This window comes from Tripterygium wilfordii, chromosome 10 (genome assembly GCF_013401445.1).
Source record: "Tripterygium wilfordii isolate XIE 37 chromosome 10, ASM1340144v1, whole genome shotgun sequence".
Classification (NCBI taxonomy): Eukaryota; Viridiplantae; Streptophyta; class Magnoliopsida; order Celastrales; family Celastraceae; genus Tripterygium; species Tripterygium wilfordii.
In genome coordinates, this window is record NC_052241.1 from 9,848,316 (window position 1) to 9,861,478 (window position 13,163).

Genomic DNA, 13,163 nt, shown 5'->3' on the forward strand with positions numbered 1-13,163 from the left:
ATTTCCTACAAGTTGGGAAATAAATTAATATTGTTGACAAATTCATTGTAATCCTCCAGGTTGAAACTCAGACACTTTGGCAATGTTGTCCTGGTTAAGGTATATGTGACTAATCTTAATGTCTCTATGGATGATCATTCTGGAGGTGCCATAATGGAGATAAGCGATTGCGTTTGCCATTTCATTTGCGATTCTCAACTTGGTCTCCCATGGCAGACTGTTTATGATCTGATATGAAAGATTTACTCCAAATTCGTAGACCAATATGGGGAATTCAGTCTCCAAGCAGCACCCCAAAAGATTCAAGAAGTTGCTGTGATTGCTCATGTTGGATGCAATTGCTATTTCATTTGTCACCAATTCAAGAATATCCAAGTGATCCCCAGGCGCATGCCTTTCTTTGTTGAACTTCTTGACTAAAACAGAACGAGATTCATTTGTTCCCTCATGCATGCAGAAATTCCAGTCCCCGTGCAGGAGTTTTCTTCCATCATACTTGTTTGTTGCCCCTATGAGCTCTTTCTCTGAGAAGCTTCGGATGGGATTGCACTTGCCATTAAAAGAGGTGATGATCTGTTCTAACATCTTACCTCCATTCCTCAAGAAAAACCGCTCTCTTTCTTTCTTTCTTTTCCCCCATCTCATATTGAAGTTTTTGGCTATTTCATTTGGGTCTTCTCTGCATACAAAGGCTTGGTCTCTACTTAAACAGTCATGGAGAAGCCCGAAACTTCATCGCTGCTTTGTGCAAACTTCCATGGACTTTCCCTTCCTATGCCAACCATACTGTTTGAAGCCTGATGTAAGTTGGAATCAGCATTACGTTTGTAGTTAGACTTTTTCTTCATACTTCTGTATTAGATGTACACCTGGAAACAACTTTAATAATATTTCTTTTCACCTAATATTGTAACAAGACTAATCCTTCTTGAATCAATCAAAGTTCCTGCCATGAATTTAAAATTCTTGAGCAGGCCGGTCCAGGAGAAAACAACATACGTCATTGATTTTGCTTCTTCTAATCATGTCATATTATTGATGTTTTTCTTGAGTGTAACATAGATTGGAAGCTAATACTGAGAAAAGAAAATTGAGGGTTTGTTTAATATGGGGATTATGTTGATGTATGCATATTAGATGACTGTTTTTCTCGCTTTTTTTTGCCACTAACCAGCTGCAAATATTGATGGATCTGTGTTTTTCACATTTTAGGTTCCTGTGTTTGCATTGCAATTTCTTTGACTATCCTGAAATAGCAACTCCCTTTTCATTGCGGTTTTCTATTTCAAAATCCAGTCTGTTTTTTTTTTCTTCTTAATAGTGCACTGTGATAGGGTTGCAACCACCAACAAATTAAGCCTGGAAGCAACAAACTTGACAATAAAGATGGCTTGCAAACTTTGGTGAGTCAATACTAAGGAGTAAGGAGAGTAGTTTTGCCCTCCTAAGCAGGGTTTGAATGTTCTTATGTATTAAATGGGTTTTGTTCGTCTTTTTGAATACAATATATAAGAGTGCAGGTAATGATTATCAATCTCTTTTTGATTGATGTTTGTTGTTTGGCAAGCTAGTAACCACTCATGTCATCAGGATTAGGGGCTAGAGCTTCACTATGGAAGCAATGCATCACTATTGAAGTAATGCATCATTATGTGAAAATCCAAAATTAGTCACTAATTACAGTAGAAACAATAAAATCATGACTTCTTGCTTTGTGATGGCGTCCAAAATTATCTTTGGTCTTAATGGTGTATCAGGCGGTAGGATTGACATCATATGTTGTCATCATTTATGCTAAGCATGACATGCACACGTGAGTAAAAGGGTCCCAAGAGTGTGTTAGGAGAAACCTATCTGACGCTCAAGTGAGTAAGTTTTCAATTGGGAAGTATGGATTCTCTCTCCAGTAGCAAGTAAAGTGTAAGTTCAAAATCGTTTACCTGTAGCGGAGATTCCTTTATATGAGTTGGAAGAGTTCTAACTTTGGTAAGAATAGATCTCCTCCTTGATCTCAGATGGATTTAGAGAAAGATTAATCTCACTCTGATCCATTTTCTAAGTGGAGTTGTTCTCCTTTAGAACGCTTGATTTACTTGAGGTGTTTGGTCATCTTTGGGCTATCAAGATGGTGCACTCAGCTTTACACTAGAGGTGCATCTCATTCTTGCCGAGGTGCTCTCTTCTTGGTTATTGCTTGTTGGGCTCTTAGGCGTGACACCTTCTCGGAAAGGCGCCTCGGTTCTGCCTTGGTCCGCTATTGAGACGGATCCTTAGTTGGTTATGTCATCATCATCTCTCGCCATATGTCATGATCCTAGTGAAGGGTATTTTTGATATCTTCATTTTGTATATATCGTTTTGCTTGACCTGGTTGCATAGATTCATAGAATACATATAACTTTCTCAAATTCGACAATGATGGTTTCGTCTTTTTCGTCAGTCTTCACACGGTTAGACAAGTCAATACTTAAAAAAGGAAAAGAAGGGCCATGGAAATTGTTCAATGATGAATTCTGATAGATTGTGTGATTGATTGCAACAATAACTTTCTTATTTCTCTTGTTCTCCTGTGCTTGCATTCAACTGGACAAAAAAACTGTATTGAAAGTTTGAAACCTTACAGTGAATGAAGAATAATGGACTTGCCTAAACCTTGTTAGAATTCTGGAAAGACACCTCTACAAGAGAGACAATGACTCATCTAGAACATGTTGCTTATGATAGATTTGAGTGCTTGTGCAACTTCCTGCATAGTTGGCCTTGCATCAGGATCGTCTCGGACACATTTCAGTATCAGCTCTCCAAATTCAATTTCTTGCCCCCTGATTTCCTCTGTCAACACACTGTTCTTCAGGTGATGTTGGACTATATCATCATATTCTTCAAATGGATCACGTAGTTCCCATATATGCTTTATAGTCAAAATTTCCATCAATACAATCCCGAAGCTGAAGACATCGTTCTTTTCGGTTAACCGCCCAGTCACCACATATTCTGGAGCTAAATACCCATAAGTTCCACATACTTCTGCATCCACATGTGTTTTGCCCAAGGGGATTAGCACAGACAGTTGGAACTCAGACACTTTGGCAATGTTGTCCTGGTTAAGGTATATGTTACCAATCTTAATGTCTCTATGGATGATAATCCTGGAGGTGCCATAATGAAGATAAGCGAATGCGTTAGCCATTTCATTTGCGATTCTCAACTTGGTCTCCCATGGCAGACTGTTTATCATCTCATGTGAAAGATTTACTCCGGATTCGTAGACCAATATGGGGAATTCAGTCTCCAAGCAGCACCCCAGGAGCTTCAAGAAGTTGCTGTGATTGCTCATGTTGGATGCAATTGCTATTTCATTTGCTACCATTTCAATATCAGTCATTCGAATACTTAAACTTCTTGACTAAAATAGAACGAGATTCATTTGTTCCCTCATACATGCCGAAATTCCAGTCCCAGTACAGGAGTTTTCTACCATCAAAGTTGTTTGTTGCCCCTATCAGCTCTTCCTCTGAGAAGCTTCGGATGGGATTGCACTTGCCATTAAAGGAGGTGATGATCTGTTCTAATATCTTACCTCCATTCTTCAAGAAAAACCGCTCTCCATTTTTCTTTCTTTTCCACCGTCTCATATTGAAGTTTTTGGCTAGTTGGGTCTGCTCTGCATCGAAAGGCCATGGCCTCTACTTAAATAGTCATGGAGAAAAAGTCCGAAACTTCATCGCTGCTTCGTGCAAACTTCCATGGACTTTCCCTTTCTATGCCAACCATACTTTTTGAAGCCTAATGAAAGTTGGAATCAGCATTACGTTTGTTTGTAGTTGGACTTTTCCTTATACTTTTGAATTGGATGTACACCTGGAAACAACTTTAATTTTTCTTTTCACCCAATATTAATTCTTCTTGAATCAGAGTCGAAGTTGCTGCAGTTGCTGCCATGAATTTATTTTCAATTTGCTTGACAGTAGCTGCATAGTGTATTGGCCGAAACCCGTATACGCCTTACGTCCGCAAAATTATCTCCTCATCAAGGCTCACGCTGGTCATAAAGTCGAGCCCAATAGCTTCGCGGCCTGGACTATCTCCTCAGCAAGACCCACACAAGCCGTACAATCGCGCCCAACAGGCCACTGCTTGGGCTATCTCCTCCTGTAATGGTCCCTAATTCATCAAACAATGGCAAATCTTGCACTCTTTCTCCTATCAAGTATCAACAATTCAAGCAATACTACTCCAAAACTATACACATGCACATTTCTTTGTGTATCGTCCATTTAGGATCTCTGGAGCCACATAACCCATCGTTCCACAAATTTATTCCGGCCCACACATGTTCTTAACTGTACATCTGAAGAAATAATCAATTAAACTGTCGTCAAGTGATTTTGTGGAAATCAGATCGGTTTGGACAATTTAGGCTTTTTTTCCCTACAACAATTTTAGGGCTTTTATTGTTGCTAAATTTAAAATAACACAATTGATATACCTACAATTGAGCTTCATATGAATAAAAATCCAAAATAAATCAACAGCAATGAGATTTTTAAATAAAAGTGGACAAAAAAAGATGAATAGTTCGCTGAGCTTGCAATCAAACTAAAGCATTACTAGATCCAACCAGATCCAAAGCAAATAGAAGCAAATGCCACAGCCAAAGCACTAACCAACCCTTTATTCAAGGCCACCGGTACCGGAGCAGAAGAGTCCGAAGAAGAATTCTCGGCGGCTTGTCGAGGTGGAGACAGAGGCTGGACAAGAACAGAGACTTTCATGCCATTGAAGCACTGGCCATTGCCACATATGAAGAAATACCTCTTGGCCTTGTTAAGTGGTACGAAATCCTTGCCACTACTCCAGTTCCCCACTGCCCACTCTGTGGTGCAGTTATCATACCCAGTTTGGTTCACCTCAAACACATTGTACTGTGTCTTCTGATACCTAAAAGCTGCAACAAAGAAAAATACGATAAGAGATCAAGATGGAAACTTTTCTAGATTATTTCCTCTGGGGGCAGAAATGGAACTGGGTTTTGGAGAAACAATGAAACCCATGTAGATCTATGTAAATATAGAGTGAGAGAGATGATTATTACATATAAGGTCACCAACATAGAAGGTATGGTTGTTAGCCCAGAGAGTGTAGTTGATTCCAGGGTTCCAGCCTTTGTTGGCACCAACGATGTGGTCAGTTGCGGTGGTTGGAGAGATGGTTGCAAGGGCAGAGATGAGAAAGAAGATCCAGATAAGGTGAATTGAGCTAGGCATTGCTCTCTCCTGTTTCTTTCTTTTCTTGGGCACTGAGGAGTGAGGATTGAGAGTGAGTGCTGCTGATGCTTTTTTAGCCAATTATCTGCACTGGAAAGATTTATATGGACCCCAATTTCCAATAAATTATGAAGACTTGTCTTCAAATGACCAACATAAAAATTAAAAAGCAGTTTAACTTTTTTACAACGGTTAGATCTACTAATGTTTAAGATTATATATTTGAATCAAAGGAGAGGTGAAGTGGGACTTGCTTTCACCATACCCTTTTTGTCCATTTTGGTGACCGTCGGATACTCTGATAGACAACGCAAGGTTGCCTTGGCTATTACATACTTTGGGTCCGTTTGGGAGTGTTTTATATTTTTATCTCCTTAGATGAGATGAGTGAGTGTTGATGACGAGAAGTCGGAAAAAATGATAGTGATATGAGTTGAGGTGCAATGAAACATAAATAATTTAACTTGGGTACACAGACGGAGAAAAAAGAATTCAGCTACTGGAAAATTACTTACAAGTTACAAAAATGAACTTTTGCAGAGTTCGGCATGGTTTGATGATCATCCATGCATCGGATATGAGTTCTGGTGGCCATAACTATCAAAACTGAGGGTGAGCCACTTAGTGCAAGGTTGCGAATATCTTCATCAGTTCAAAATTTTTGTTTAGGAAATGTAACTGCTGCTGTTAATTTACCATATCCTCAGGATTACATGGAAAAAAACAGGCCAATAAAGCTCTTCTGCTACATGATTTCTTATACCATCACATTCCTATGCTGGTTTTGCTTTCATAATTTTTGCAGAAATCTTTCACAACACAGATTGAATCCAGGAACAAAATGTCACAGGAAGGTGGGCAGTAGTAAGCTTTGAACGAATTTCAGAAACATTGCTCAAAGAAATAGCCATCTTCTCCATTTTCGCCTTTTCATTTACCTATGAAAAGCATAATTTAAGAATAACTGTAGTACTACATTTCTTATAGAAATTTCCTAATACATCTACAGAGGCATGAGTCTTCTATACCTGAAGAACCACACAAATGCACAGAATACGCAGATCCCACAAATTCCAGTAATTATGAGAACCCACTTAAATGCGTGAGGGTTGTGAAACATTGGCACTTCGAAATTCATGCCAAAGACGCCAGCTACCACCCCGAAGATGGCAACAACAAAGGTTGCAGTTGTGAGTAGCAACTCAAACTGAATCAGCTGGTTACGGACATTATCCTGCAACAAAATTTTCCCAATTTAAGACCACAAAAATTTCTCACATATTCACATGTGAGTTCTGACAAAAACTTCGAAAAAACTGCTACAGCGATCAGATTGACTCGAGATTCATCTATGGTGGGATCAAAGAACATTCTTCCTTGATAAAGTCAGAAGTATATGAAGCCACAAGGTTCCAAAGACTGGGGGACTGTTGCAACTTAATCGACATGCATAAATCCCAGTCAAAGAGCAAACTTCCCACTCTTTCTTCTTTCATTTTTATTGGCCATGCCCCAAATAGCTGATAACTACCTTATCAGTTACCAGTGGTCAAGTTTCAGAATGACATGTAAAAAAACATTATTATCAATTTTCTAATCTAAACTACTTGAAAATTTGAAAATACACGTACCAGTTGAATGTTTATGAAATCCTCTGTGTCATCAATGTACTCTTTCAACTGAAAAAGTCGGTGAAAATGGCAAATAAACAATCAAAATCAAGAAGGAATAGAACAATCGTAGAAATGAGAGCTAAAATGTACCGATGTCAATTTGTTCAGGGTGCTATCAATGACAACAAAATACGCTTCGAGCAACATTTCCAGCTCTTCTATACTCTCTGTTGTAGTTTCTGAACTCCTCATGCTATCATGCCGACTCCTTGCAATACTCAAGCTCTTCTCCAACCTCCGGGAATCAGGAGGTGAAGAAACAGGAGAAACTGGAGCAGAAATAGACTGCACACCATCATTTGGTCGGAATCCCATCAATGACTGATCACCACAAAATGAAGATTCCATTCGTCTTTTCTTCTCAGTGAGATACATTTCAGCCATATCTCCATCATCATCCATTAGCTGCTCTATCTCATCCCTAACCTAAAGAAAGAGCAATTAATAAATTAAGAACCACTTTGACCGGTAAAACAACAAAAGAAAAAATATGCATACCTTCTGCACTCTACGAGTCAATGCAACAAGTCTACTTTTCAATCGACGAGCACGCTCCAAGTTTAATGTACTGATCTTTGATGTCAGTTCATCTAGTAATGGATATGCTTCAATCTCTAACTCTGCTGCCTTTTGGAAAATTGTGAATTTAAATGAATTTCTTCCTCAACTGATCTAATAACAGTAAGCAAATGACACCATACCCTTAACAACCATCAATATCACTCAAGAAAGCAGAAAGACGGGATATGCCTAACATAATAAAAGGTTCCAACTTTCAAGCTTTACATGGAACAATAATTAAAGTAAATTCAAAGTAATCCCAGCAACTCAACTCCTTACTCACGCAGTCACACTGCAGCATTGAATCAATATCATAGTTCCTACGATAAACCACATCATATTATAGATTTCTGAAATATATACCCAGTAAGAAGATATTAAATTTGTTTAAAATAACCTGACATAATCACATTTCCAAAAGAAAAACAAAGTTCAATTCCTGACTATAATCATGACCCTATAGGCTAAATGGCTAATGGAGGAGAATGGCTTTAGACAGGAATAAAAGAGGCAAAGAGCAAAGCCAACCACTTGCAACATAGGCCTTGTTGCTCAGATTAATGTTCACCTATGGAAGAAAAGTAACAAATAAAGTTGGTTCATTTTGCCTCTCACTAATGGATAGAACGTGTTTCAAAAAACCATAGAAGTTTGCATGTGACTAACACCACCTGATATGTTACTAATACTGCTCAAGTTAAAGTGATGCCCGATAAGTTACTTAGAACTTTGTAAGTAGAATGATAAACACAAGTCCCCAAAAAATGAACACAAAAAATAGCTCAATCCAGAAGTTACTTCTACAATATCAAATGCTATGAAACTAAATATTTCACCTACATAATCAACAAGGCCATCAATTCTGAAAGACCGCATGGAGACAAATAAAAGAAGTCCCTCATTTGCATCAGGCACCTTTGTTCTCTTCTAAGTCATAAGTAGAAGGTTATGAAATATTTCATCCATACTCATCACATACCACATATGCTTGATAACAAAGCCGTAACAACTGTAAAGGCAACAGATTGTGAATCTAACATATCTAATGACCACAAGAGTAAACTCCCATACAAGCAAACACTACATATCATCCGAAAAATCAGAAAATCTCGCATTCTAAAGTCCAGAAAAAGAAGAATTATTCATTAGGTTGAATTTTGGAACTCTATACTCGTTTATCTACTCCAAAGGGGTCGAAACGTCTGTCATGTATGTGAAGGCAACATTTTAAAAATCGAAAGTAAATAATTCAATTTTGTAACTGAATAATTTATTTCTGGCAAATATGAATGTATTGTTTGTTATACACACCTGAGAATCAAGAAACGTACAAGCAGCTTCCAGAGCAACTTCAAGAGCCCTAAACTCAAAGGGCAAGTAATCAGGGGATGTGTTGCCAAACATATTGTCGAAATTATTCCTACTTCGTCTTCTGTTCCCATCAGACTGCCAAACATCACCAGGCCCAGCCGTTGTCAGTCTCCGTTGCAGCTCCACCACGTACTGCAACACGTAGCTATCAAGTGAATTCAAGAGCAGAACCTCATCTGCTGTGATGATACATCGAATTTGCTCTAAATTCACAACAATTGCCTTCTCTCTCCCAAGAATCGTGGAGGGGTAAACGAAGAGAGGATCCAGGAGACGAATATCGCGAGCAGGAAGATCACAACGACGCATCATACTAAACTTATCGACTTCAATAATCTGGGAATTCCCAGACGCATCAACGCGAATCCAAGACCGAAGACCTTGGCCCCGTTTCTTCAACCCCGAAACGTCTACACCTTGGAAAGGTTGGCGCCCTGATGCAGAAGGCCGATTCACTGCATCTCTAAGGTTCATAGCCGATGCGGGTTTTGGCGGGAGTAGGCGTTCATTGAGATCCGGCATTGATGATCAGATAAAGCTCCAAGCACGAAGCACCGCAATACGTTTAAAACACACACTGCCTCAGTTACTCAAAATCGAATACTTCCTTTGTTCGTCTGAATTCCTAATTGACCAGACGAATATCAATTAAAGCCCAACAATCAAAATCAATCCAACAATAAGAAACCCTAAGAAATAATCCCCAAAAATTAATCTATCAATCAGTGAAAAATGAAGAGGAAAAAAACAAAACCCTAGATTCAGAATCAGAAAAAGTAGCTTACTGTGACTGAAATACAAAAACACGAAGGATCGAAATCGAAAATTTAACAATCTGTACAGGTTTCCGATAAACGTATATCCCAGAAAAATCAACCACGAATTCTGGTATCCACCATTCAAATGAAAACCCAAACAACGGAGCACTGACTGTCCGAGAAACTTTTTTTGTTGTGTGAAGGGTAGGTGATTCAGAACGTGAGAGAGCTCAAGAGGTTCGGGTCCATGGTTGACGGAGTCGGATCCTACAGTTGTCCACCTACCATCATAACTCACGGGCGATGGACCATCCAACACATCCGGTGAGTATCGCGCTAAAAATTCACCTAAAAATCGAATCAAATAATTAATCGACCAACTGATTAATTAAATTTATATAAAAAAATTTAAAAAAAGTGAAGAACCACCAAACTAAATAACCGATGGATTGGTCGACTAAATTTATAATAAAAACTAAAAAAAGATTGAAATAGACTGTTTTCACCCTATTGATTAGTATGATTATTTATGTGGTGGTGGATACCAACGATAGTGGTGGTGTAGCAAATCGTCGTCGGAATCTGTCGGGGCCGAGGCTTTTGTCTTGCGGTGGTCGTGACTTTTTCAATCTTTTTTGGCCTAATGGACGGTCGGTGGTGGTGGAAGGTCAAAGTATGTTCATGGTGATGTGAACTTCAGTTTAAATTGGATATCAATATGCAACAATAAGGAGATAAAAGAAAGAGAAAGAGAATATAAGTGTAGTTGTAAGAGAAATAAGACAAGGGTAAGAAAGTAATTAGCATACTGATAGTACCTTAGAAGGATAAAGTTTTTTAAATTAGATTTAAGCATCCAAAAGTTTCACAAATGGTACCGGCTTAGAATTTTCCCAACATTTTAGTGGGTTTTCTGGGCCTAAATATTTCCGAGATGGTCCAAAAAAAAATAATTCTGTGAACTTATATCTCAGAGCGAACAATATCACCGAATGGAGCAACATATACTTTATGTGCTCTCTGTTTCCCATCTCTATCACCTACCAGCTTTCTAGTGCAGCCGCGTTGCTCCTTTGAGCCTTTCTCTTGTGACGTCTTGTCGCCCTCTCTCTATCCGAAATTGTACCCAGATCGTTAAGCCTTTCATATGGGTCGGAGCTTAGCCGACAAAGAATTTCACTATCTTAAGACTGTATTTGGCTAAATCTTCCAACAACTATTACATTTAACATACAATTTAAGAAAACATGGCATAACAAACTCATTTGGTAGCAAAGCATGCATATACAAACTTAAAAGCTAGACACAATATAAGCTTAAAAGCCAGTGAAATTTTTCGTATAAATAACGATGGTTTTGTATATAATTGTTACAAAACCACACAATTATGTAATCTCCACTAATAGACACAAATACAAGCTTCAAAAGCCAGTGAATATCCATATGTACATAGAAATTGACAATAATAACATTAGACCCACATCTTTTATCTACATTAGCACCCTCTTTGGGCTACTAAGATTTGGGTATAATTTTGATTAATAACATGATTAATTCACAATTTACTTCAAAGGTAAGGATTAATATGAGATGAGTAGTCACGAATTCCAGCTCCTTCCCATCCCATCCATTCTTCCCACATGTCCCAATCTGGATCGTCCATCCCTCTCATTGGCTCATCTATTCCTTGATCACACGGCTCATAGGCCATCCTTGACTCATCTAAGTCATCTCTCAGATTACTCATCGCCACCTGCAAAACCAGACAAAAACATGAGGGACAAGAATGATTTAAGAATACTGCATTGTGACATCTCTCAGAAGGCCCACTGGGCCCAATGTACATTGATTGGAAGGCCCATTTCAATACTTCTTTATCACCATACGACAATCCAAATATCTCATCTTTTCTTGTCCATATTATATATCCCAAGAATTGATGGAAGAAAATCAGAAAAGTGTGTGATTGCAGGCCACTAGTTGGGCCAAAGATAGGATAATACCTAACTCCACATAATCACAAATTACTAAACAATTTGAACAAATTTGCTATTTGGACAATATGAACTTAAATTGGAGTTGTCATAAATGCACACACAAAAGTTTCCCATTTTGATGATCAAGAAAGTTGGGATCAATCTCAGGACTTTCCGAATAGTACAATTTAGCCCATAGCATGGCCAATAGGCTATCACCCAAATGGCTGAAAAAAAATATTCTTTCGTCATGGTAAACAAAGAAAATCAATTCAATCGCCATAGGCATCATGATCCGAGAACAATTGAAAGAGTAAATACAGAGAGAGGGAATACATACATCATAGGCTTCATTGATCTGATGAAATTGAACTCCACAGTTGCTTCCTCTACAAACATCAGGATGATACTGAAACACCAAAAGAATTCCAATCAATCAAAAATGAAAAAAAAAAAAAAAAAAAAACCCAGAAACAAATGACAAGTATTTTCACTCAAAAAGTAAAAGTTCAAAAAAAAAATCCCAAACCTGCAAAGCGAGCTTCCTGAACGCTTTCTTGACCTCAGATTCGGATGCATCGGGTTGGATCCGAAGAGTCCTGTAAGGATCCATCACCAAAGAAGGAGACGAAGCCACACAACAAACCTTCACACGATCTCTCATCGTCCTCTTCTTTCTCCCCTTCAAATTAATCCAAGAGGAGGAACAAGAAGACCCGTTTCCACCAATAATTTTAGCAGTTGCCATTGCGACAATCAATCGAACACCTCTCGAGCAAATAAAAAACTATCACAAAATCGCCAAGACGCAACGAAATCCAACAGCTCCCAGAAATCAAATCAAATCAAATGAAATCCCTAAACCCTTTAAAGAGAAAAAACAATGTTCGGTATGGTTTGTGAAAAGTGGGTTTGAAGCAATCAATTATATACGAATCAGACTGGTTGGTTCTTATCCGAAAAAGAACCACGTTTTGGAGAAATAAATGCGATGTCGTATTATTGGGAGCTGAGTCGGATCCCTGTGTTTATCCCCTTGGGTCTTGTCAGATCAGTACACCAGTGATTTGGCTTTTTTATCATCAATGGAATATTCGCATCTATTTTTATTAATTTAATTTATTATATTGCCCCCTCACTTTTTTGTCTTCTTTTATAGTATTAGTACGTACCCCATTCGCCACAAATACTGGTAATTTACATACCTTCTTCTTCCTTCAATGGTCGCAATGTGAAGGGGCACCTAGTTGTTTCCCCATAATAAGTCAGGGCTTCATACGTTGCCGTCCGTCAAGCATCTACCACAATATATAAAAAAAAATTTATACAGCTATTGCCTATTGCTGGCCAAAATACTTAAAAAATAATAGAAGCAGGAGCAGCAGATGCGTTTACCTCGTGCTAAGAGTATGTCCAATGGGCATTTGATAGCATATTTTCAAGTGTTGAAAGTGAACTTTATGGAAAATTTAGAGTGCTAGAGCTCTACAATGGATGAAAATTAACACTTGAAAATGATAATGACACTTGGTTTTATAGGTTGTTGTGGAAAATGAC

At 38.3% G+C, this 13,163-nt stretch overlaps 5 protein-coding genes across 7 annotated transcripts; all 5 read right to left on the reverse strand.

Moving 5' to 3' along the window:
• Window positions 1-42: 42 nt before the first annotated feature.
• LOC120007382 (serine/threonine-protein kinase ZRK4-like) lies at window positions 43-645 on the reverse strand. The gene has a single exon (XM_038857577.1). It carries the CDS (start codon window positions 643-645, stop codon window positions 43-45), a length of 603 nt encoding a protein of 200 aa, XP_038713505.1.
• Window positions 646-2,701: 2,056 nt separating this feature from the next.
• LOC120007383 (putative wall-associated receptor kinase-like 16) lies at window positions 2,702-3,370 on the reverse strand. The gene has a single exon (XM_038857578.1). It carries the CDS (start codon window positions 3,368-3,370, stop codon window positions 2,702-2,704), a length of 669 nt encoding a protein of 222 aa, XP_038713506.1.
• Window positions 3,371-4,525: 1,155 nt separating this feature from the next.
• LOC120006960 (lamin-like protein) lies at window positions 4,526-5,310 on the reverse strand. Its single transcript, XM_038857085.1, has 2 exons — window positions 5,096-5,310; window positions 4,526-4,948 (listed from the first exon to the last, which is right to left on the reverse strand). The coding sequence occupies exons 1-2, from the start codon at window positions 5,265-5,267 to the stop codon at window positions 4,611-4,613; spliced, it is 510 nt and encodes a 169-aa protein (XP_038713013.1). The 5' UTR covers window positions 5,268-5,310; the 3' UTR covers window positions 4,526-4,610.
• Window positions 5,311-5,931: 621 nt separating this feature from the next.
• LOC120008086 (magnesium transporter MRS2-1-like) lies at window positions 5,932-9,985 on the reverse strand. Of its 3 annotated transcripts, XM_038858597.1 has the most exons (7): window positions 9,658-9,984; window positions 8,813-9,497; window positions 7,439-7,567; window positions 7,031-7,366; window positions 6,899-6,946; window positions 6,296-6,501; window positions 5,932-6,205 (listed from the first exon to the last, which is right to left on the reverse strand). In XM_038858597.1, exons 2-7 carry the CDS (start codon window positions 9,392-9,394, stop codon window positions 6,202-6,204), a joined length of 1,305 nt encoding a protein of 434 aa, XP_038714525.1. In that variant the 5' UTR covers window positions 9,395-9,497; window positions 9,658-9,984; the 3' UTR covers window positions 5,932-6,201. The 3 variants fall into 3 exon arrangements, with proteins under 3 accessions (XP_038714525.1, XP_038714524.1, XP_038714522.1); XM_038858596.1 differs by having other exon boundaries at window positions 5,932-6,501; window positions 8,813-9,489; window positions 9,658-9,985; XM_038858594.1 differs by having other exon boundaries at window positions 5,932-6,501; window positions 9,658-9,983.
• A 956-nt stretch (window positions 9,986-10,941) lies between these two features.
• On the reverse strand, window positions 10,942-12,511 carry LOC120007042 (chaperone protein dnaJ 8, chloroplastic-like). The gene is made up of 3 exons (XM_038857207.1): window positions 12,136-12,511; window positions 11,947-12,015; window positions 10,942-11,383 (listed from the first exon to the last, which is right to left on the reverse strand). The coding sequence occupies exons 1-3, from the start codon at window positions 12,352-12,354 to the stop codon at window positions 11,198-11,200; spliced, it is 474 nt and encodes a 157-aa protein (XP_038713135.1). The 5' UTR covers window positions 12,355-12,511; the 3' UTR covers window positions 10,942-11,197.
• Window positions 12,512-13,163: the final 652 nt, after the last annotated feature.